The 24778-nt window shown below is 49.8% G+C and overlaps 2 protein-coding genes and 1 non-coding gene across 5 annotated transcripts; all 3 read right to left on the reverse strand.

The window, feature by feature from the left end:
* Window positions 1-945: 945 nt before the first annotated feature.
* On the reverse strand, window positions 946-6603 carry KISS1 (KiSS-1 metastasis suppressor). The gene is given in 4 exon segments (XM_032288847.1): window positions 946-1373; window positions 3613-3749; window positions 4771-5477; window positions 6508-6603. Coding segments are annotated over 2 exon segments (405 nt in total). The 5' UTR covers window positions 3713-3749; window positions 4771-5477; window positions 6508-6603; the 3' UTR covers window positions 946-1068.
* A 272-nt stretch (window positions 6604-6875) lies between these two features.
* Window positions 6876-24140, reverse strand: GOLT1A (golgi transport 1A). 3 transcript variants are annotated; one of them, XM_032288849.1, is made up of 5 exons: window positions 23936-24140; window positions 11923-12014; window positions 10673-10851; window positions 7902-7965; window positions 6876-7217 (listed from the first exon to the last, which is right to left on the reverse strand). In XM_032288849.1, exons 1-5 carry the CDS (start codon window positions 23958-23960, stop codon window positions 7179-7181), a joined length of 399 nt encoding a protein of 132 aa, XP_032144740.1. In that variant the 5' UTR covers window positions 23961-24140; the 3' UTR covers window positions 6876-7178. The 3 variants fall into 3 exon arrangements, with proteins under 3 accessions (XP_032144740.1, XP_032144739.1, XP_032144742.1); XM_032288848.1 differs by having other exon boundaries at window positions 6882-7241; XM_032288851.1 differs by having other exon boundaries at window positions 6882-7241; window positions 10673-10785; window positions 23936-24052.
* On the reverse strand, window positions 15811-15917 carry LOC116559120. Its single transcript, XR_004272317.1, has one exon. It is a non-coding gene; the product is annotated as a U6 spliceosomal RNA (small nuclear RNA).
* Window positions 24141-24778: the final 638 nt, after the last annotated feature.

Genomic DNA, 24778 nt, shown 5'->3' on the forward strand with positions numbered 1-24778 from the left:
CTTCCTCTTCCTACCATGATTTCTACTCCCCAGCTATTGCACCCCCACGTAAGTCCCCATGAGGCAGGCTACCCTTTCTTGATCTGCATCTGGCTGACTCTGATGGAAACCCTGCCATGGCAGAGAGGCAGGACAGGTCAGTGGGGAAAACAGGTTCCGGTATCAGGAGAACTATTAGGTGTTTTCATTGCCCACGTGCCTGGAGCGAGTGATTTATCCCTCTCAACTTCATGGCTCTGCCTATAAAGATGGGGCTAATGCATGCCCATCACCCTGGGTAGTTATGAGGATGAAGAAAAGCAATATGTGTAAAGACTCAACCTGGCTCCCTGGAGGGGAGAGGGGAAAGCGAGTGGCTGGTCCGCTGTCGATGCCCCTTGCATCCAAGACCCCAGCAGAGGTCTGACTGTGGGGCTCAGGCGATATTTAAGCCTCAATGGACAGAGCAGTGACTGGCATCATCTTCCAGATCAAGCTGCCCAACTTCTCTGGGAAAGGGAAAGGTACTTAATCAGTCCATTTCCTGCACACCGCCCTTACCCCCCAATACTACTCAAAGTGTGGGCCATGTCCCTCTGCAAAATGTTACCCATCCTCAGACGGCTAAGTCTAGGCATTTTGAGGACAGCTCCAGAGTTTTTATAGAAATTTCATATTGCTGAAACATTCAAGCACCATCCAATTTGGTCTTTTGTTGTTTTTAAATTTTTCGGGTTTTCAGTGATCAATTTTGTTTTTTTGTTTTGTTTTGTTTTGTTGTTTTAAGTACCAATCTGCAATGGATTGGAGAACTAACCGCCTGTTCCTTCATTACATCTAGTGTGAGAAGCACTGACCTTAATGACACCAGGGGCATCCTGAAACCAGCTAACTATCCAGTGAGGTTGGAAGAGGAACAGCTTCATCAGAGTTACTTGCAAAAATGAGCCACAGATCACAAGTCGGTGACTTATGCAACATTTCTTTTATTGCCTAGGCCCGGAAGCTCCAGCGCCCCCTCCCTTTGCCCGGCGTCCCCCCACCACCCCGCCCCGCCCTGCATGCTCTGACTCCTGTAGGGTCTGAAGCTCACTGCCCCGCACCTGCGCCCTCAGCCCCGCCCAGCGCCTTCGCCGTGGCTCCCGGTGCCGCCTCCCGCTAGCCATAGCGCAGGCTGAAGACGTTCCAGTAGGGCGGCGGCAGCTCCCGCGGCACCTCGCTCCGGGGTGCGGGGATCTGGCGGCTGCTGGGGGCGCACGGGCCCGTCTGCTGGGGACTCTCGGAGGGTGCGCACAGCGCACGGCTCAGCCTGGCAGTTGCAGCCGGCTTCCTCTGCGCGCTGCGCAGGCTCTGCTCCCAGGGGACCAGGAGGGCCAGGGATCCCAGCTGCTGGCCTAGGACAGAGAGCACAGAGAGATGAGGCCGGACCGGGAAAGACCGCTTGGCAACGCCTCCTCACATCGCATCCTATCCTTCTTTTCCTTCCTTGACTTTTTGGAAGCTCGGGGCCAATTGCCATGCAGAACCAGCACGACCATCTTAGCTGGGATCATCTCAGGCCTGGCACCTCTCTCTTCCAACATAGCTTTGATTTAGAATGTTTGCCAAAATTAGCTTAAATAACTTTCATATGACATTACTTCCTTTTAGGAAACAGAGTAGGTCGTGGAAATAAAGAAAACTGAAGGATTTGCTCAACACCCAGCTCTGGGCCTCTTCCTGGCTGTGAGCTCCTAGGGTGATGGGGCCATGTTCATTCAACTCTGTATCTCTCAGAGTGCTTGAAACAGTGGCTTGCTCATAGTGGGGCCTCAATAAAGGCTTGTTAAATACATAAAAGCTAATAAAAAACATGCAGTAACAGGAATCAAGAAAGTGGAGCTAAGCTACTGTGGCCCCACACACCTGTGTTCCAACCCTGGTCTTTGATAAGAATTGTGACCCTCCCCCCCCAATAAGCTGCATAAGGACTCAACGAGAAACAAAAACTATCTAGGTCACCTTAACTGGCTCTCTTCCTCCATCTGGGTATAACTTCTCTCCTTCATTTGAGGATTAACAAGGATAATTTGGAAGGCACTTCACATGCAAGGCTCATTAAGTTCACTGTACTTTTTGGCAGTAAAATAGGGCAACTAGCTCTGAGTAGACAATACCCCCAGCCCACTGTGGCAAGAGATTAGTGGAAATGAGGCCTGGTGTGTGAATGGGTGTGCTGGGGTGGGGGCTGGCTTTCAGCCCTGCTTCTCCATGCGCTGGCACTCTGGAAAAGAGGAGTGTGGACCTGGACCAGAGTTAATGGCAGTCACCTTCGGGGTCCCTCCGCCCTTGTCCAGGGCTTGGCTGAAATAGGAGGAGGATGGCTTCCCCCCCATTGCACCCACTAGACCAGCAGTGTATCACTGTTCAGGCTGCTGTTGGTGACCTCACCTAAATCTTTTCGCCAAAATAAGCCAACAAGTCTGTGTTCCTGGGCAGTGTGTGGTTATCGTCTGGAACAGCCTCCCTCACCCAGAAAAATGGCTGATCCCAGGACAGAAGATACGTTTGGCAAAGGTCATGTCCTCTGTGCTCTGGGAGGTCTTATGGGCACATAAAATGACGTCAAATGTGTAGAGGGCATGCCCCAAGTTTCATAGCTGGGGGAACTGAGGTCCAGAGAAGCTAAACTATGGGTTCTAGTTTGCCCAGAAAGCTGATGCCAGGAAGTGTTCCAAGCCACAGCTCCTGACTTGGGGACTCGCTTTGTTCTAGCTCGTGCCACTCACCAGACACACTCCTGGGGTGCTCTGACACCTGCTGGTTTTCCAGTGTTTGACCGAGCAACTCTAGGGAATTCTCTTTACCTCTGTGGGTCTCAAAATTTCCAGCTCATCAGTTCCCCAATGAACTGGAGACAGTTCATTGTCCCCAAAAGGCAGTATCAAAGATCTCTCCTTTCATGCTGGGTGCAGTGGCTCACACCTGTAATCTCAGCACTTCGGGAGGCTGAGATGGGCAGATCACAAGGTCAGGAGTTCAAGATCAGTCTGGCCAACGTAGTGAAACCCTGTCTTTACTGAAAATACAAAAACTCAGCCGAGTGTGGTGGTGTGCGCCTGTAATCCCAGGTACTGGGGAGGCTGAGGCAGCAGAATCATGTGAACTCTGGAGGCAGAGGTTGCAGCAAGCTGCACTCTGGAAGTGCAAAACTCATGCCACAGCACTCCAGCCTGGGTGACAGTGTGAGACTCCAACTCAAAAAAAAAAAAAATCTTTTTGTTTCGGTTTTTTTTTCAAATTCTCCACAAAGAATCTGATAAAGGAAGGTTGCATGTGAAGTTCTTCCTCAACATGAGTACAGAGAGGTTGCTGACGCAGAGCAGAGAACGCAGTGTGAGGAAATCATGAAGGCGCTCAGGGGTTAACAAGCCCTGGAACCTAGGTGGGTGACTGAGGCCCATCACAGAGGCAAGGCATCCCTCACTTGCAAGGTTAATGGGACCCCTCGATGAGCTGTACATGTGCCAGTCTTAGGTTTCCACCAAACGCAGTGTTAAACTCACACCAACCGACTAACTGGAAAATACGGGAAAGCTCATTTTGCAACAAGCCACTTGCTCCCGCCCACCCCTTTCCCCAGAGGATGCATACCTGCAGGTCTAGGATTCTCCACGGGAGCCGTTTCTGATGGCTCCCCGAAGTGGATGGCACAGAGGAAAAGCAGCAGCTGCCAAGAAACCAGTGAGTTCATCCTGGCGAGAAGAAGAGGTCCCAGGAGCGCCTTGAGGCTGAGACAGAGAGAGGAAACAAAGACTAGGTCAGGGACAGGACCTTATGCCTGAGTCTGACCTTGTTCTCTCCTGCTGTAAGATAAATTTGATTCTTTTTCTTTGCTAAGGATAAAGGAAGAAAGAGGCAATAATCTTGCTCTCTCTCATAGCCCTTCACAGCCTTGAAGATGGTCATTAAATTGTCTTATTGCCTATAATTCAGGGAAGAGAAAAACCTTTCCTTGATTTATCAGGTCAATTATCTCCATAGCCTATTCATTGTGGACTCTGAGAGGCTATGAATTGAATTGGCCTCATCATTTTGGCTGCTGAGATGGGAGCCATGTGTCCTGATCCTCACACCATTTCCCATCACCCTGCCTTGCTCTGCCTCATCACCCGCACACAAACCTCACCCCATCTCCTCCAGCTCCCAACTCTCATTTCTTTTTGAAAAAGTCATCAGACACGTTGAGATTGTTCAACAAACATGATTAAAGATAAAAGGCATGGGGGCACTTAATGTATGTGGTAGAATGGAATGATTTGGAAAGGGGCCATGAGTGGCTGACCTGCTGTAGACAATTTCTGTGGTTCCCTCCACTCTGGGGGGTTTGTATACAGTGAGTAACAGAGAAATTCTGGGTATAGCAGGAAAGCTTTTGAAGTAAGGTGGACCCTAGTTCTTGGTAGGTGCCCTTGGTTGGCTTGTCCATCCAAGGTCCATCCAAAAGTGTCTGTGCTCTCTAATTGCAGCCACAGCGTTCACTGATTGCATGTATTCCTTCTGCAGCAAGAGAGAGCCCTCCGGATCCCCAGAGTGCTGGCTTCACAAATAAAGTGCGACTCAGTGTGTTCACCCAGGTATCCCAGGATAATCGGGTCAGGCTGGTAAACAGGAAAGGTCAGTGTCCCCCTTCCCTGCCTTTGCCTGCCCCGATGCATCTGTCTGTCTTCGAACAGATTCCCTGCTCTGCTCCGGAGCATCCCCCGGTCAGGGCAGACCCCCTCCCCAAGGGTGGATGCCCAATGTGCCTACCTTGCCTCAGTCCTGGCCTGGGCAGAAGCTTGGCGGAGCTGCTGAGGTGACGAGACCACCTGGCTGGGTGAACGCTCAGAGAGTGGGCAGCTGGGCTCCTGGGCTCACTCTCGCCAGCTCCCTGATCACATCCCTTTTATGATGCCCTGTGACGTCTCCAAGCATAGGCCCACTCTGCTGCCCTCCCTCCTCCTCAGACCCTCCTGGAGAGCACAGCCCCCGGGCCGCCTGCGCCCCTGGGCTCTGTGACGAGGCAGCCTCTCCTTCCACCCCACCCAAGCCCTCTGACACGGGCTTTCTCCTCCTCACCCGCTCCTCCACACCCTCTTCCCACCCAGAGGACCCATTCTGCCCCCAAACAATGTGGAAATGTGCTATCTGAGTAGAGTGGGGAGAGGCGTCAGTGTGAAATGTCTCGTTCCCTCTCCGACAAGAGCCACAGACACACCTAGTCTGAAGTAGACAAAGTGGCGAAGGACAGGGAGAAAGGAAGAAAAGGGCGCAGGTTGACCTGGGCTCCTCATCCCGCGCTCCCAGCTCTGCGGGAAAGCCAGGTCAGCGTGGGTCTCCAGGCAGCTCCTGGACTGTGCCCTGTGACTGGCGCAGGTGGGTGGTGGTGGGATTCTCTCCTTTTTTCTTCCTTCCTGCTTCTCTTCTTTCCTCCGTTACTGAGCACTTGCTCAGCACAGGGTTTTGAGGTGAATACGCTGTGGTGTGGTCAGAGGCATTAGGGAAGCAGCCAGCTATGAGCAAGGAGGATGAAATGGGTGCTCTGGAAGGTGGGAAGTGCCAGGGGTGCAGAGAGGGGACTTTCAGGTGGCAGCACATCCGGACAGCCAGCTTGGGGGCCCGCCCCCTTGTCTCACGGCACCCACCACCATACCATTTTGTGACTGCTCGGGTACAGCACTTTGAGGACAGTGACAGGCCCCCTTCCCCCGTACCCTCGGCACCCACTCCATCGCTGGGCACATACAGAGAGGGCCCTCAATGGATATTTGCTAACTGCATGCTTTGCAAGTGACTTTTGTCTCTTTCTTGAGCCTGCAAGGACTCTCTTTACCCTTGGACAAGGGGCTCTCCAGAGCAGGGACTGTTTCTTCTCTTACGCTGGGAGTCTCTGAAGGCAGGGGCTATGTCTCTACCCTCAGACAGGAAGCTCTCCCAACACAAGCTCGACACATACACATATGCACCCCCACACATGCACCCCCACACCTTACACATGCACACACACACCATACACATGCACACACACACCACACACATGCACACACACACCATACACATGCACGCACACCATACACATGCACACACACACCATACACATGCACACACACCATGCACATGCACACACACACCATACACATGCACACACACCATACACATGCACACACACCATGCACATGCACACACACCATACACATGCACACACACCATACACATATACACACACACACATTCCCTCAACTCTTCGTTCACTGCCCAGCCCATGGGAGCACTTAATATATGTGATAGAACTCGACCTGGTGGTCTCCTAATGCTTGAAAAGCACGCCGGCGGTCTGCAGGTTGGTACTCCTCACTTGTCTGGTGCTTGCTGTTAGCAGGGGCCTGCAGACATGTGATTATCGCACCCATTAGGGCTGTTTAATGCCAGGACAGAAATCATGGCCTATGAGGACAGCACTGACCCTCATAGACCAAAACTTCACTATGGGGGATGATGTGTACGTACCTTGGCCTGCCCTGAAGCAGGAGGTGGACTTACTTGGCTGAAGATGCCAACTTCTATTTTTTTAGATGGAGTCTGCCTCTGTTGCCCAGGCTGGAGCGCAGGGGTGCAATCTCTGCTTACTGCAACCTCCGCCTCCCGGATTCAGTGATCCTCTTGCCTCAGCCTCCTGAGTAGCTGGGCCTACAGGCATCTGCTACCACACCTGGCTAATTTTTGTATTGTTAGTAGAGACAGGGTTTCTCCATATTGGCCAGGCTGGTCTTGAACTCCTGATCTCAGGTGATCTGCCTGCCTTAGCCTCCCAAAGTGCTGGGATTATAGGTGTGAGCCACCATGCCCGCCCTAAGACGCCAGCTTTGAGCCTCAGACACACGCACAGCTTGGGAATTTAATCTTCACTTTTCCTCCCATAAATATAGAGTAGGGGTGTAATGCCAGCCCCAGCCCAATCTCCTTGGGGCTCTGCATCTCTGCTTCCAACAGTCTTGGCAGCCTCTTGACTCGACTTGGGGATTTGAGATCAGCTGCTCAGCTCCATTCTTCCTTCTGGACTTGAGGCGGTCCATATATGATGGGGTGTGAGTCAGTGCTGGGGACTGAGGGAGTGGTTCCTATTCTCCCTCCAGCCCTCTCAACCAATGATCCAAGTTCAAGGAGCTCATCTCTGTTGTTCAGACCATCGAGCTCGTGCCGTGAAGTCTCCGGAACAGCTGTGGGAGCCAAGAATCATTACTCCAGACAAAGGGTAGAGAGCAGATGCAATATCTAGGTTATTACAGAGCTGGCCTTGAGAGCCGGGAGCTGTGCCAGGCGCAGATATGAGAAGGGCTGTAGGGGGCTGGGTCCAGCTGGCGGCTGTGGAGGGGTGCTGGCTGTAGGGTCTCCCTGGGCTCCTCAGAGAGCTCATATTCTGCCACATGCTTCAGAGAAAGGGACGGGGAGCGGCAGGGGCTGGATACCACTGGCCATGCCTGTCCCCAGGAGAGGATAAAACCTGCCACACTCGGGAAAGATTTTCCTGCCGTCATCGGCTGTCACACATCCTGGGGCTAGCACTTAGCCAGATCCCCAGAAATCTCAGGCACTTACTGGTTGGGTCACCTAGAGTCTCTGCATCTTCATTTCTTTAGCTGTAAACAGGAAGCTATTCATTGCTACCTTCCTCTACAGCCAGACTCGGCTACGACTGCATCTGGATCCCCTCCCCTCATGGGCTCTTGTCAAATGGAGAAGGTGCAGGGGGAAGAGGAGTCGAAAGCACTGCACCTGGGCTGGGGGTCTCAGGGGAGAAAGGGGAGGGGCCCCTGTCCCTGGGGCAGCAGTTTTATCAGCTCCATGGGTTCCGCCTCACCCCACAGGGCACCCCCACGGGGCTGTTGGCATCATCTGCTTACCTCACTCAGGAAAGGGATGTTGTAGACATTTCCCAGGAAGCTGAAGGCCACAGGGAAAAAGCCCCTAGGAGCAGAAGGGAGAAGGGAGGAGTCAGTGATGGTCCAAGAAGAGAGGATAGAGGGCAGGAGGCTGAGGTCCACTGAAAGGCTCAAGCTCTGGCTTCCGTGCACCGGGGGCAGGCTTGGTTCCGCACTCCTGTGTTCCAAGAGGCAGCCGAGTGACGTGGTTAAGAATGAAGGCCCTGGCCAGGCATGGTGGCTTACGCCTGTAATCCCAGCACTTTGGGAGGCCAAGGCGGGAGGATCACCTGAGGTCGAGAGTTGGAGACCAGCCTGACCAACATGGAGAAACCTCGTCTCTTCCAAAAATACAAAATTAGCCGGACATGGTGGTGCATGCCTGTAATCCCAGCTACTCGGGAGGCTGAGGCAGGAGAATCACTTGATCCCAGGAGGCAGATACTACGGTGAGCTGAGATGGCACCATTGCCTTCCCGCCCGGGGAAAAAGACCCAAAACCCCATCCAAAAAAAAAAAAAAAAAAAAAAAAAAGAATGAAGGCCTTAGGGTCACACTCCTTGGGTTCACATCTTGGCTCTACCACTTACTGGCACCATACACACTTGGTCAAATTCCTTAACTTCCCTGAATCAGTTTCCAGCCATAAAATGTGGCCCGCAATAATGGTTAATGGTATCTACATCATAAGGCTGTGTACAAAGAAATGCTTCTTTTTATTATTGTTACTGCCATGATTATTACTCTTCCGGCCTAAAGCTTTCTCTTCCTGAGATCCGCCTGCCCAGGTGTCTTGGGCCCTGGGCGTGGGTGGCTGTTGGAAACCGTGCTCACCATTATACTCCCTGGTGCCCTGGCTCCCCCAGGCACACAGCCCTCCCTGCCTTTGGCAACTCTGCTCTCATCAGAGATACTCTGCCAAGGCCTGACTGCGGACACATGCATGATCCTCACAGGCTTGGGGGCACCAAGGCTGGTATGGGAAGGGATCCCGGTGTGTGGCAGATTGGAGGGGTGATTTGAAATGTGGATTCTGGCTGAGCCACTTCCTTACCTTGGGCCTCAGTTCCCAGGTTTCACTGCACTCTGAGGTCCCTGACAGCTGTCATGCGTTTGCCCCTTCTGTGTTATTGCACAGTGCCTTTGCCAAGGCTGACTTTCTGTTTGAACTAAGGAATCTGCTGTCCCGCTCCACTTTCTAAGCCCGCCATAAATGCTAACTGTTGTCAGAACTTATTTATGTGTCTTCCCTGCTAACCTGCAAGCTCCTTAGGGACTCTATCCTTGTTCAGTGCCATATCCTCACACCTGACCCTGCATTTGGCATGCCGTAGGTGTTTATTATATATTTGACAATTTGAATAAATGACTGTTTGAAAATAACATATATATTTATATATATATTTGTTATACATATATTATAAATAATATATATATTATATATATATAATAAATAAATATATATATATTTTTAGACAGAGTCTCGCTCTGTCACCCAGGCTGGAGTGCAGTGGCACAACCTTGGCCCACGGCAACCTCCACTCCCCACGTTTAAACGATTCTTGTGGCTCAGGCTCCCAAGTGGCTGGGATTACAGGTGCTTGCCACCATGCCTGGCTAAGTTTTGTATTTTTTTTTTTTTGGTAGAGATAGGGTTTCACCATGTTGGTCAGGCTGGTCTCGAACTCCTGACTTCAAGTGATCCACCTGCCTCAGCTTCCCAAAGTGCTCTGATTACAGGCGTGAGCCACTGCGCCCAGCTGAAAAATGATATATTTGAATATGGAATAAATAGATGGCAGGTTTACGTGAGAAAATTTAAAGCCACACTTCCCGATGTTTGAGGCTTAAGCCATTCAGGCCAATTGGTGGTTTCAAGGCTGCATTCAGCAAACAGGGGCTCCTATGAGAACCCAGGGATTCCGAGCCCCACTCCCTTCCATGATTGCAGAAGCCATCATTCTCATCATTCTTCCAGTCCCCGTTGTCCCCATCCCACACCTATCCTCTCCACTGTACCCTATAGGCATATGAAGTCTTCCTTCCCACCCCGCTTTCCCTAGGACCCTTCCTTTCTTTCCCCAGTACCCTCCAGACTTCTCTGAGACCCTCCCCATCCCTCAAGGCTTCTCTCAAGTCCCGCTTCCTCTACAACGTCACTCTGGGCTCCCCTCTGAGTGCCTGCAGACCTGACAGCGGCCACACATCACGGCTGAGTTTCACCCTGCCTTTTCACAGGCCCAGGGCTGACACAGGCCAGGCCAGGGGGTGACACAGGGGCCAGGAGCCAGAGCCCCCTGGGTTCAAGAACGACCTTTGTCACATACCAGTTTGAGACCTCAGGCCAGGGCAACCTCTCTGAATGTTGGTTTTCTTGTGTGTGAAGTAGAGGAGAATCCTATAGTGGGTTGTTGTGATAAAATCAGATGATGATCCTGAGCGTGCCTGGCAGTGTTAGCTCACTGCCCTTCCTCTCCAGCTGGATCGCTGAGATTTGAGGGCAGGCTTCGTGTCTCTTCCCTACTCACAGGCACAGCACTGGGAACGCAGTCAGAGCTCTATCGATATTTGTTGATGGACAGGCTAATCCCTCCAAAGTACCTTTCAGCTTGCTTTAGGGGCCTCTCCACAGTGTCCACAGTTCTCATCTCTTGCAGGATAAAGTCCCACCTTCTGCACTACCCTGCTGGGGTAATCTCAGCCACTCAGACCCTTTGGTGGGTCTGTCTAGGGTTATAGGGCTTTGCACTCACTTGAACAGGCTGAAGAATCCATAGATTTCCAGGAACATGCCCAGGAGGGGCCAGCGTAGGAGCACGATAACCACACCTCCCAGGAAGAAGCTGGTTCCCTTGAGCTTGTGCCGCTGGAAGAAGAACCAAAAGGTCTTCTTCAGGCCGATGATGAGGGAGAGGCCCGTCAGGAACAGCAGCTGTGGGGGAGGGAGGGGAGCTTGAAGGAGACCCACCAGCCCCCTGAGGAGTGGGGGGCTCAGGCCTGCAGCCAAGCTGTGGGCAGGGGCAGGATGTGCTAACTCTTCCAGACCATCTGAGCGAGGGCCGTCCAGCAATGTGGCAGGATCCCAGAACCTTCGTAAGTCTTGCTGGAAACAAGACTGCACAGAGGCAGGGTGATGGACGAGAACCTCCGCCCGTTTCTAGTGGCCCACCCAATTCCCGGAGCCCAAGCCCTTTTTCAGATGGGACTTCATTTCTCACCATACCATCTAGGGAAGGTGGGATCGAGTGAGATTTTTATTCTACAGCAGTGAAGTTTGAGGCCTTAGTAGGTTAGGCAGCCATACTGAAAGTCACACGGACCTTCAGAGGCTCCACGACCTACAGAATAACCCTCCAGTCCTTCCGCTGGATGCCCTGTCTTCAGCTGGGATCCTAATGATCCCTTGAAAGTTCTCAGGCTCTCGTCAACTTGAACTCTGGTTTTCTTCCAGCACATTCCATAATTCCCTTCTCCTTCTGTATACCTTTTCTCTTGCTGTTCCAATCTCCCTGGAAGTGCTTTATCCACCTCCACATCCACTTCCTTTCCAAATTCCTTTCCATCCCTCTCCACTTCAGTGTGCTCTCTTTCCACTAAGCCCCTTGTTTCACATTAAATGTGTTTAACCTGTTGTGACTTTACCACGGCCCCTGCCTTCCTCTCAGCCATGTATGTAGTGTTATATCCCTACCCCCAGAGCAGGATTCAGATGGCAGGGACAGTGTCTGAGTCTCCTTAGAACCCCCAGGGTCTCGCCCAGAGCTCAGTGTGAGCACCCAGGTCCTCAGATTCTTGGTGCCAGCAGGCTTTGTGTCCATTTCCTATGCCGTCCTCTGCCCAGGTTTGATGATGTCTGACTCTGGATGGGCATGGCCTGAATAAACTTGGGATTTATTTAAAGACTTAAATAAACTTTAAGTCTTTATCGCCAGGACTATCCTGGCAATGGAGACTTCAGAAAGATTGGGGCAGGGGAGTGGGGACACAGGGCTGGGGGACTCACGTTTCCAAAGGCCAGGAGCACAGAATCAAAGTACAGGAGTGTTCCAAAGAGGATGAAGAAGATGCCGAAACCGGTGACGCCCACACCAATCTCTGCAATGGGCAAGGAGGTTGTTAAGGAAAGGGCTTTGGGGAGCAGGTGGGGACCCTGAAACTTCCTCCCTTGCCACAGGACAGGTGCCCTCTATGAAGGGTGGCTCCACTTCCATCCAGGAATCTCAGCTTTTGTGCTCTCAGGGGATGGTGGGATGGGAAGGGAAGGGAAGGGAAGGATGGCAGGAAGCTTCGTCTAGCACCTGGGAACTGTGCTGTCACTTCTGTACACAGTGGTATTCTGTCCTCACTGCAGCCCTGTGGGGAAGCTGGTGCTGCCCTCACCACTTTATACTCTCAGCCTTCTCTTGTGTCCACATGCCACATTATCCACATCAGTATCAGGGCTGAACACAGCATCTGCCTCCTCTGCTCCTGCCTCGTGCAACTGAGAACCACTGGAGCACAGCCCACACCGCGCAGAAGGGAGCCACTGAAAACTCAGGACTACCAGCCCCAAAGAGCCTCAGAACGATCCGGCTCTCCTGGTCCTTTCTCAAGAGGCTGGACCCCCTGCACAACTCTCCACACCGTTTCCTTTCTTCTCAGAATTGCCCTGTCTCCAGCCCTCAGGTGGTGACATTTCATACTAGATTGGAAAAACAGAAGTCATCAGGAATGCACTCCTCTTCCCAGCTGGGGACCTATATCCGAGACCCACTCCTGCACCTGCTCCCATTGTCCTCCCTCCCTCCTGCAGCAGGCGCCTTGCAGGCCCCGCCACACACCCCTCCGCCAGCTCTCAGTTCAGCCCAGTGGCATTGGGCAGTTCGCCAAGGTTGGACCCACACTGACAGTGAGCCCCCTTTCCCAAGGTTTGCAAGCGTCTCAGGGCATTCTTTGAAGCTGCAGGAGTTCGCTCAGAGCCAGCAAGTGTAGCCCAGAAGTGCAGGACATGAAGGCCCCCTCGTTTGGTCAAGGGCTACATTTTTGACATTTTGATCCATATTTCAGATCGCTCCCCTCAAGGCGAGTTGTACAAGAAAAGGATATGTAGTTCCTCTTTTCCTTAACCCTCTCCATCACTCAGAATTGTTCATTTTACTTATCTTTGCCACTAGGATAGTCAACAAATGGAAAATTCATTGTGTTGCTTCATTTTTAAATCATGTTACCTTTTAAAGTTTTAAATTGTGGCAAAATGCACATAAAACAAAACTTACCATCTTACTTTTTTTTTTTTTTTTTGAGACAGAGTCTTGCTCTGTCACCCAGGCTGGAGTGCAGTGGTGCGATCTCTGCTCACTGCAACCTCCGCCTCCCTGGTTCAAGCGATTCTCCTCCCTCAGCCTCCTGAGTAGCTGAGATTATAGGCATGTGTCACCACACCCAGATAACTTTTGTATTTTTAGTAGAGATGGGGTTTCATCATGTTGGTCAGGTTGGCCTCAAACTCCTGACCTCATGATCCACCCGCCTCGGCCTCTCGAAGTCCTGGGATTACAGGCATGACTCACCACGCCTGGCTCATCTTACCGTTTTTTAAATGTTCAGTTCAGTGGTATTAAGTACATCTCCTGAATTCTTCATCTCGCAAAGCTGAAACTCTACACCCATGAAACAGCTGCTCCCCATGTCCCTCCCACCAGCCTCCAACAGTCACCATGTTACTTTCTGTCTCTATGAATTTTTGACTACAGTGGGAACATCATGTAAGTGGAATCATACAGTATTTGTCTTTTTGTGACTGTCTTATTTCACTTGTAATGTTCTCGAGGTTCTTTCATGTTGTAGCACGTGTCTGAATTTTCTTCCTTTTTAAGACAGAATAATAGTCCATTGCTCTCTGTATCCTGCATTTCGTTGATCTGTTCATCTGCTGATGAACATCTATCTGGGTTGCTTCCATCCATCTCTTATTATTGTAAATAGTGTTACCATAAATATGAGAGTAAGAAAATAGCTCTTCAAGACCCTGCTTTCAAGCCTTTCCGGGATATGCCCCAAAGTGGAATTATAGAATTACACTGTCTCACATGGTAATTCTACTTTTAATTTTTCAGGAATTGTCATTTTGTTTTCCATTGTGACTGCACCATTTAACATTCCCAGCAACAGTACCCAAGAGTTCTCCTTTCTCCACATCCTCGCCAATACTTTTTCTGTTTTTCTTTGTTTTGCTTTGTTTTGATAGCAGCCATGCTAATGCGTGTGAGGCAGTATCACATGGTGGTTTTGACCTGCATTTCCTTAATGATTAATGATCTTTTCATGTGCTCGTTAGCTGTGTGTATATCTTCTTTGGAGAATTGTCTAGTTAAGTCCTTTGCCTAATTTCTAAACAGGTTGTTCCTTTTGTTGTTGAGTTATAGGAGTTCTTTACATATTTTGGGTATTAACTATCAGGTATATGATTTGCAAATATTTTCTCCCATGCTGTAGTCACAGTTTTTAACTTTGATGTAGTCTGACTGACGCATTTTTTTCTTTCGTTGCCTGTGCTTTTCGTGTCATATCCTAGAAATCATTATCAAATCCCTCGTTGTAACGCTTTCCCCTATGTTTTCTTCTAAGAGTTTTATAGTTTTAGCTCTTATTTTTGGGCCTTTGATCTGTGTTGAGTCACTTTTTGCAGATAGTATAAGGTAAGGGTCCACCTGCCTCTTTTGCATGCGGATACCCAGCTTCCCCAGCACTGTCTGTTGGAAATGACTGTTCTTTCCCCATTTCGTGGTCTTGATACCCTTGTCAAAAATTCTGCTGAACTTGTTAGAATCAGTCCTCATAACCTTTATGAAATTGGTATTATTCTCTTTGGCAGATAGTTGTTAAAAGTGAGGGAAAAATTATTTTGGTGTTTAGAGGCAGAACTGTAAAAACAAAAACAAAATTAACAAGGCTAGATTTACTGGCTGAGTTATAGTTACGACTGAAAGAAAAACACAGTCATCTTCTGGGGAGTTAATCCGTCATCTGTTGCTATGCAGATTTTAAGAGGATTAGGACCAATTCTAATACAGAAAGAAGGTCAAAGAGCTTCTTTAAAAGAATCATCAAAAATGCAGTGATGGAGCCAGGTGCTTAGTGGCTCATGCCCGTAATCCTAGCACACTGGGAGGCTGAGGTGGGTGGATCACTTGAGGTCAGGAGTTCAAGGCCAGCCTGGTCAACTTAGTGAAACCCTATCTCTACTAAAAATACAAAAATTAGCTGGGAGTGGTGGCACGTGTCTCTAGTCCCAGTTATTCAGGAGGCTGAGGCAGGAGAACTGCTTGAACCTGGGAGGTGGAGGTTGCAGCGAACCGAGAACATGCCACTCCAGCCTGGGTTACAGAGCAAGACTCCATCTATCTCAAAACAAAAACAAAACAAAAACAAAAACACTGATGGGATGTAGCATTCAAACTACAGACTGAAACCTTGCTCAGCTCATAGTCTGGTATCATGTCAGTCTTACTGACTCAGTAAGATTGGGCCACGGTGTAACTTCATTTCTCCCAACATATCACCCAGCTGCCCAGAATCTATTTTCTACTCAAAGCTGATTCGTTGTGTTCCTGACAAGCTTTCACGATCTATGTGGGCTCATTCCCTACTTCTACCTCCTCCTGCTGGCCCGAATTAAATTTCTCAGAAGCTGGGACAGCTCAGCAGAATATCACCCCTGTGGGTCATGATGAAGGTGTGTTCTGTCAACACTGTCATCCTCAGAGACAACATTGAGAATCTAGAAGTACGTCTGTCTGAATTACCATGAAAATTCTGTGTAGGTCGGAATATTATGGCGGAAAACCACAGTCGCCTTTCTTTAACCCAAATGATAAAGGTGTTTTAGGTTTTTTTTTTTTTTTTTTTTTTTAATATGGAACGCTTCACGAATTCGCGTGTCATCCTTGCGCAGGGGCCATGCTAATCTTCTCTGTATCGTTCCAATTTTAGTATATGTGCTGCCGAAGCGAGCACAGGTTTTTATGCTTGTTATAAAATATCTGTTGTTGGCTTCCACCTGCCATAAAAATATCTGTCATTCATTTCAGCTCTGACTATACACCCTTCCCTCCTCCTCGGTAGGTGTATTTGTGTGGAAACACGATGTGCACATTTTATTGGGTTTTCATTTTGTTTTGACAAACTATCTGTATGTTCATCCTGTACGCACTTAAGAACAGCCTCATACTCATTTTGTAGAAACAGCGTAAGTTTCTCACATTCACACGCGATGTCCACTCTCCTGTATTCCTCCTTCTTCTGCAGCAGTGATTTGCTGGCTGGCATGGTTATCTCTCTTCCACCTGCTCTACACTCTTCTTTAAGGGCAGGTGCAATTCCAGGACTTTCCTGTGATGGAGGCAGCCTTCCTTGTGGGCCACACTTAGTGCTCTCAGCGCTCTGTGGGACACAGAACCCCACAGAAAAGCGGGTTTCTCACACACAAGTTTCCATCCTGCCTTTGCCTTTTGCTTCTGGAGTAGCTTAGTGATTTTAGTCAAGTTACCCAGCCAAAGGTTGCTCCTAAAGTTCTTTTCAGGCAGCAACCATGGCAGAGAGAGCGGAGGGTGGGGATGTCATACAGATGCCCCCAGGAGTGACCAGCGTGCCTGCCGGGCAAGGTCCCCGTGATCCAGGCAGAGAGATCTGGCAGCGCGCCCTCTGCTGGAGGCGGCCTTGCTGTCATGCTTTCACCCAGCTGAAAACAGCTGGGAGGTCAAGGTAACTTCAGGGAGGCCTGGCCCTCCAGTGGCCACCTAGTGAGAAGTGGAGACCTCCCCAGACCTCAGAGGCCAGCTTTAGGTCTCCCTGGTAAGGCACACTGATGGCTGCACTGGTGTCCTTGTTTAGCCCCTTGCTCTGCAGCTCCTGAACTGCTTCCAAGAGCCCGCGGTCACCTGATATAGACAAGCCAGGCTTCCCAGACTCCTCGATTGTAGCTCGTGTTAAGAAAAGCCAAGTTCAATATCTTTCTTTCTCCAGAAAGCGCTGCAGCTCCAAGGATACAATGTCTCATGGAGCAGGCAGATAAGTCCTTCTGGCCCCAGGCCGTGCAGCGAGTATCAGAGCATCATTGGCTTTTTTCTCCTTTTTCCTTTTCCTTTTTTTTTTTCTTTTGTTTAAGCAATCACAAATGTACAGAAGACTTGCAAGTACAGTACAAAGAATATTCTTCTTAAGCCATTTGAAAGTAGCTGCCACCTCATACCTCATCACCCCTGAATGCTTTGCTGTGATCTTTAAAAATTCTCCTGGACACTAAGGACATGAACAGACAATTATCAAAAGAAGATATACAAACAGCCAACAAACATATGAAAAAATGCCCAACATCACTAATGATCAGGGTAGTGCAAATCTAAACCACAATGTGATACCACTTACTCCTGCAAGAACGGCCATAATATAAAAAAGGAAAAAAAATGATGTTGGCATGGATGCGGTGAACAGGGAGCCTTCTACACTGCTGGAGGGAATGCAAACTAGAGCAGCCACTATGGAAAACAGTGTGGAGACTCCTTAAAGAACTAAAAGTAGAACTGCCATTTGATCCAGCAATCCCACTCCTGGGTATCCACCGAGAGGAAAAGAAGTCATTAAATGAAAAAGATATTTGCACATGCCTGTTTATAGCAGCACAGTTTCCAATTGCAAAAATGTGAAACCAGCCCAAATGCTCATTAATCAACTAGTGTATAAGGAAACTGACACACACACACACACACACACACACTATGATATACTATTCAGCCATAAAAAGGAACATATAATGGCATTCACAGCAACCTGGCTGGAACTGCAGATCGTTACTCTGAGTGAAGTGACTCAAGAATGGAACAGCAAACATCGTATGTTCTCACTCATAAGAGGGAGCTAAGCTATGAGCATGCAAAGGCATAAGAATGATACGATAGACTTTTGGGACTCAGGGGACAGGATGGGAGGAGGCTGAGGGATTAAAAATTACACACTGGGTACAGCGTACATTGCTTGGATAATGGGTGCATCGAAATCTCATAAATCACCACTAAAGAACTTACTTTTTTTTTTTGAGATGGAGTTTTGCTCTTGTTACCCAGGCTGGAGTGCAGTGGCACGATCTTGGCTCACTACAACCTCCACCTCCCCAGCTTCAAGCAATTCTCCTGCTTCAGCCTCCCGAGTAGCTGGGATTACAGGCATGCACCACCATGCCCGGCCAATTTTGTAATTTTAGTAGAGACGGGGTTTCGCCATGTTGGACAGGCTGATTTCGAACTCCTGATCTCAAGTGATCCACCTGCCTTGGCCTCTCAAAGTGCTGGGATTACAGGTGTGAGCCACCAGGTCCAGCCTAAAGAACTTATTCATAAAACCACACACCACTTGTTCCCCAAAAACCTATTCAAACAAACAAACAAAAACTTTTCCTAGACAGCTAACTAAAACCATCAAAACTCAGAAATTAATATTGATATGTGACTTTCTTCGAACCTTCAGACTCCATTCCTGTTTCATCAGTTACCCCAGTAGTATCATTTACAGCAAAAGAATCCGGTTCATTATTCTGTGTGGCATTTAGTGATCATGTCTCTTTAAACTCTCTGGAATAGTTCCTAAGTCTTTCCTTGGCATGATCTTGACACTTTTGAAGATTCAGGCCAGTAATTCTGTAGCCATCCCTCCATTTGGGTTTGTTGAATATTTCCTCAAGGCTAGATTCAGGTTATACACCTTGGGCAGAAATAGCACAAGATGTGATGCTGTGTTTTCCTCACTGCTTCCTGGTAGGGGGTGCACAATGCTGATTTGTTCCATTTTTGATGTCTCTTTACTCCTAACATAGTAAAGAAAGGCTCCAGACTACCCCATCCCTGACCCTACAGGGGATGCCTGTCACCCTACCTTACCGATGACGCTTTGCACCAGGCCGCCCCTAGTGTGAACACCCTTCTCACCCTGCTGGGCTTCTACCACCCCACTCTGGGCACCCCCTTCTGTGTGTTCCATCTAATGGCTTTAAGACTGAATTGTTCAGGAAGAGGAAGGAGAGAAATAAGGAGAGGAAGAGCCTCCGTTCGATTTTTGAAATTAACAGTATGATTGATAGTATAAGGAACACACTGTGCCAGGCACAGTCTAAGCACATACGTGCTTTAAGCATATTAACACATTTAATCTTCATAACTATCTGTATTGTAAGTGCCACTATTAGCCCCAGTTCACAAAGAAAACTGAAACACAGAGGTTAAGTCATTTGCCCGGGGGGTACACAACAGCTGGCAGAAGCAGAGTTTGAACCTAGCCTCAAGCTCCAAAAAGTGCTTTTTGGGTGAGCACGGTGGCTCACACCTGTAATCCCGACACTTTGCGAGGCCGAGGTGGGTGGATCACCTGAGGTCAGGAGTTCGAGACCAGCCTGGCCAACATGGTGAAACCACTTCTCTACTAGAAATGCAAAAACGTAGCCAGCAAGGTGGCAGGCACCTGTAATCCCAGCTACTTGGGAGGCTATGGCAGGAGAATTGCTTGAACCCAGGAGGCAGAGGTTGCAGTGAGCCGAGATTGTACCATTGCATTCCAGCCTGGGCAACATGAGTGAAACTCCATCTCAAAAAACAAAAAACAAGCCGGGCGCGGTGGCTCACGCCTGTAATCCCAGCACTTTGGGAGGCCGAGGCGGGTGGATCACGAGGTCAAGAAATCGAGACCATCCTGGTCAACATGGTGAAACCCCGTCTCTGCTAAAAATACAAAAAATTAGCTGTGCATGGTGGTGCGTGCCTGTAATCCCAGCTACTAGGGAGGCTGAGGCAGGAGAATTGCCTGAACCCAGGAGGCGGAGGTTGCGGTGAGCCGAGATCGCGCCATTGCACTCCAGCCTGGGTAACAAGAGCAAAACTCTGTCTCAAAAACAAAACAAAAAAAAAAAAAAAAAAAACAAGAAATAGAAAGTGCCTTTAGCCAACACAGTCCAGTCCACTTCCATCGGCAATGCTCTTGTCTTAGCCATTAATGACCGCCATGTTACCAGATCCAATGGGCAGGTGTCAGCCCTCATCTGTCAGAGGCCGGCCACTCCCTTGTTGAAACAGCCTTTCTCTTGGCTTGTGTCCAGCACGTTCTTGATTTTCTTCCTACTGCTCGAATTGCACTTTCTCTGTCTCCTCTGCCAGCTCCTATGTCTCTCTCCTCCTCTTGGGATTTGAATTGCACAGGGCTTGTGCCTGACTGAGCTCACGTCTCTTCTCATTCTATTTCCACATGTACCCCCATGTGTTTATTTTGTTTTAAATTTTGTCTTAAAGCTGAGATCTCACTATGTTGCTCAGGCTGGAGTGCAATGGCACAATCATAGCTCACTGTAGCCTTGAACTCCTGGGCTCAAGGGATCTTCCCACCTCAGCCTCCTGAGTAGCTGGGACTACAGGTACATGGCCACCATGCCCAGCTAATTTTTAAAAATTGGTTTAAATATTTTTGTTGTTGAGACAGGGGTTTTGCAAGGTGTCCAGGCTGGTCTTGAACTCCTGGCCTCAAGCGAGCCTCTCATTTTAGCTTCCCAAAGTGCTGAGATTACAGGCATGAACCACCACACCCAGCCTCTCACATCTTTAAACATCCTTTGTAGGCTGATGACATTGATGTTTTTCTAGTCCAGGCCTCTCTTTGGGCTGTGAAACTCACACCTAGCTGCTTACTTGGCATCTCTGCCTGGCTTTTTCTCAACCATCCTGAACTGGGCTAATCTTGATCCCAAACTGGGCTATTTATCTTCCTTCTTTCAGCTTGTGGCTCCCTTGGTTTTCCCCAAATGAGTAAACATGTCACCACTGCCCACCCCACCACTTAAGGCAAAAGCCCATCCCTCCCCCATGCAATCCGCTGCTAAGCTTTCTTTTCTTCTTCCAAGATACATGTTGAAAGCTGTCCATTTCTCTCCATTCTTACCACTACTTCCTGTCACGATCATCTCTTCCCTGGACTCTTGCAGTAGCCCGCACTTGGCCTCCTGCTCCATTCCTGCACCCTCCCCGTCCTCCTCCACAAAGCGCTCAACGGTCTTGCAAAACATGCAACCTGATCATGTCAGCAAACGGCCTAGACTTCTTCACAGCCGCCCACTGAGCTAAGACTGGAACAGAGCCCCCTCGTCCACACCGCAGCTCACAGGCCCTGCCTGGCCACCTCTTCTCCTGCCACCGTCCCTCCTGCCTGCCACGCTGCAACCACACTGCTCTCCACGGCTTCCGTGTGAGCCGTCTTGGCTCAGGGCCTTGGTAGATGCAGTTTCCTGGCCTGCACTCCCCTCCCTCTCACTTGTTATTGACAATGCATGCTCATCCTTCAGATCGCAACTGAAATGTCAGTTGCTCAGGGAAAGCTGGTCCACTTTGTTCCCTGACCTAAATCCCTCATTTCTCTCTCACAGGACTTGCTTATCACATTTGGTTAGAGAATGTTTACTTGAAGGCTGCTTGGTTTAACAAAGTGTCAGTGTGCCACTGGGTTGAGGACCCAACCCTCCTCTCTCTATACTTTCATTCACCAGGTTCATGGTTCTCACCTGAGGTGAGGGGATGGTAGGGGGGAGGGGGCAGGAAGTGAATGTCTTTCCCAGGGCACGTTTGGCAATGTTTGAAGACGTTTTTGATTGTCACGACTTGGACTGGGGGGTGCTACTGGTATGCAGTGGGTAGAGGCCAGAGATGCTGCCAATGTCCTGTAAGGTACAGGACAGGCCCCCACAACAAAGAATTATCCTGCCCCAAAATGTCAGTGGTGGGGCGGTGAGAAACTGTGCCTGCCCTCTCATGGACACTCATGGTCCTAAAGAACATGGATACCCAGATTACTCCCACCTTCTTCTCTCCAGCCCAGGCCTCTACCTGGAGCTCCAGACTCACATACGCAACCGCCTACCTGACATCTCACCCAGAGGTCTAACAGCACAAACTCGACGCATCTAAAGCCCAACTCCTGCTTTCCCCCCAGCCCAACCCTTCCCATTGCACAGGCAAAAAATCTACAAGGCGTTCTTGAGTCTTCTCTCTCACACCCTACATCCAATCCGTCAGCAAATCCTCAGCAGTTTCCTCAAGGCAGGTTCCGCATGGACCACGCACCACTTACCCCGCTAACACCTTCGTCTCCGCCACCTTCGCACACACAGGACTGGCTTCCCTGGCTGTGCGCGGTGGCTCACGCCTGTAATCCCAGCACTTTGGGAGGCCGAGGTGGGTGGATCACTTGAGTTCAGGAGTTGGAGACCAGCCTGGTCAACGTGGTGAAACCCCGTCTCTACTAAAAATACAAAATTTAGCCAAGTGTGATGGTGCCTGCCTGTAATCCCAGCTACTCCGTAGGCTGAGGCAGGAGAATCGCTTGAACCCAAGAGGTGGAGATGGCAGTGAGCAGAAATTGTGCCACTGCATCCAGCCTGGGTGAAAGAGTGAGACTCTGTCTCAGAAGAAAAAAAAAAAAAAAAAAAAAGAACTGGCTTCCCTGCTGCTGCCTTCACACCTCCACGGTCTATTCTCTACCCAGTACTCAGAGTGATCTTTTAAACACAGAAATAGAACATATCACACCACTGCACAAAACCCTCCAATCATTTTTTATCTTATATAAATAAAACCAAGGTCATCTCAGTGACCTCCCTGACCTCAACCCCTAAGCTTCTCCCCCTCTTTACTGTGCTCCAGGCACACCCGCCTCCTTGTTGCTGCCCAAACACACCAAGTATGCTAATGCTCAGGGCCTTTGCGCTGTCCATCCTGCTTCCTGGAACATCTCCTCTCCAGAGAGCTGCTCGGCTTTGCTTCCTCACTTCCTATAGGCCTCTGTATAGTGCCCTTCCCGGACCGCTGTATATAAAATAGCAACTCCTCCTGCCTTGAACTCCATAGCCTCCTCTGATTTTATTGTCGTCTGGAGAACTTACTATCTTCTAATATACTACGGACTTCTTTCTTTTTCTTTTTCTTTTTCTTTTTTGAGACAGAGCCTTGCTCTGTCCCCAGGCTGAAGTGCAGTGGCACGACCTCAGCCCACTGCAACCTCAGCCTCCCAGATTCAAGAGATTCTCCTGCCTCAGCCTCTCAAGTAGCTGGGACTACAGGTGCGCACTACCGTGCCTGGCTAATTTTTGTATTTTTAGTAGACATGGGGTTTCACCATATTGGCCAGGATGGTCTCGATCTTTTGACCTTGCGATCCGCCTGCCTCGGCCTCCCAAAGTGCTGAGATTACAGGCATGAGCCATCACACCCAGCCCTCCATACTTCTTTCTGTTAATGACCTGTCTCTCCTCTCTAGAATGTAAGCAGGGAGTCTGTTTCATTTAATGTTGGACATTCTATGTCCAGTACAGCGCTTGGCACACAACAGAGAAAAATCTGTTGAGTGAACAAAAGAATGTTGTCACCAGTTCTCAGATGAAAAACCAAGGCTCAGAGGCTTTAAGTAACTCACCCAAATGAAGCCCTCAGAGCCACAGTTCTTCCCATTGCCCCGACCTGTTACAAGACCTCCTCCCTTCCTCTTCCCCAAAAGAAGGGGAAGGATGTTTAGGAGGGAGGGTATGGTGGTTTGGGCAGGGAAGTGGAGTTTAGTTTCTGATAAGAAGCCTCCAGGGCCACAGGAGACCTTGATGGTTGTGGGGGAAGATGTCTGAATGGGCAGAGGCCTAGTGGGTCCACCTTTGTGGCAACCCAGTTCTAAGAACCCGGGATGGGAAAGGGGTCAGTGTGACTGGGGAACCTGCCAGGTCCCCTGGGCACCAGCCTCTGGCTACCTGTGAGCCTTGAGCAACCCCCACTGGCTGAAGAGCAGGGGAGCCACACCCCAGCCTGCCTGCTGCCCCAGGGTGCCAGCACAGCAGCTCCCAGCCCCTGGCTCCAGAGGTCACGCTGGTAGGTTTCCCAGAGACAGGGAGCCTGGCTGGGAGAGAGAGCGAGCCGACAGGGAGCCTAGACCAGATAGCCCATTGCAACCCCGCTCCCCCCACTCACTCTGCCATTCGGTGATGGAGATCATGCCGCACTCAGCCTGGGGGGCCTTTCTGGTGGAAGCGGGCAAGTGGAGCGTAGCCCAGAGGACTCAGCTGGTACATGGTCACGGGAAGCTGACCCTTGGTAAGTTGCGAAATGAATCTGTGGCCAATCATTAACTCCCTCTCCAGCCCGGGCCCCACCCCCCCGCACACCAGGCAGGTGCCCGTGTGTTCTGCGTCTCTCATCTGCCCCTCAAAACTTAGACTGTATACGGAAGCATAGGGATCTAGGGGGTGCTCAGGTTTCTCGCTTGGTTTGGTGGTGTGGGAAGAGTTGGCATCCACGCATCTCTTTGGGAATGTACTAAATTCATTTTGAAAGTCAAGCTTTTTGCTTTCTGCTATTACACTTGCTAGGCGCTAGGAGGCGATGAGCGACTATGCAAAGCCTGTTGATGACCTAATGGCACCGCCAGATCCGGTTAAATCAATGGCAAAAGCGCCATGGGGGAAGTTAGATATGAAGGGCTTCGATCTCCTTTCCCCCAAGCTGTGTATAGCTTTGGACTGACTGTGAGGTTGAGCTATGAAAGACAGAGCCCTGAATTTGGGCTTGGGGCAGGACTGGACGATTCAGGGGGCCTGGTTCTAGTCTACCCACCAGCTATGTAGACAGAGATTCGTCCTTTCGTCCTCTGGGCCTGCAAAAGAAGGGACAGTTAGTTCCTAACATCTTTTTTCCTGTCTCAGAGCAGTGGCTCTCAACGACAAGAGAGCCAGCATCCACTCTGCAATGTCTCCTCTATCCAGTCATGAAGAAATGAATTTCATAGATGATAGGACTAATCTACATACATCATTT

This window comes from Sapajus apella, unplaced genomic scaffold (genome assembly GCF_009761245.1).
Source record: "Sapajus apella isolate SASKATOON/1434 unplaced genomic scaffold, GSC_monkey_1.0 scaffold22, whole genome shotgun sequence".
NCBI lineage: Eukaryota > Metazoa > Chordata > Mammalia > Primates > Cebidae > Sapajus > Sapajus apella.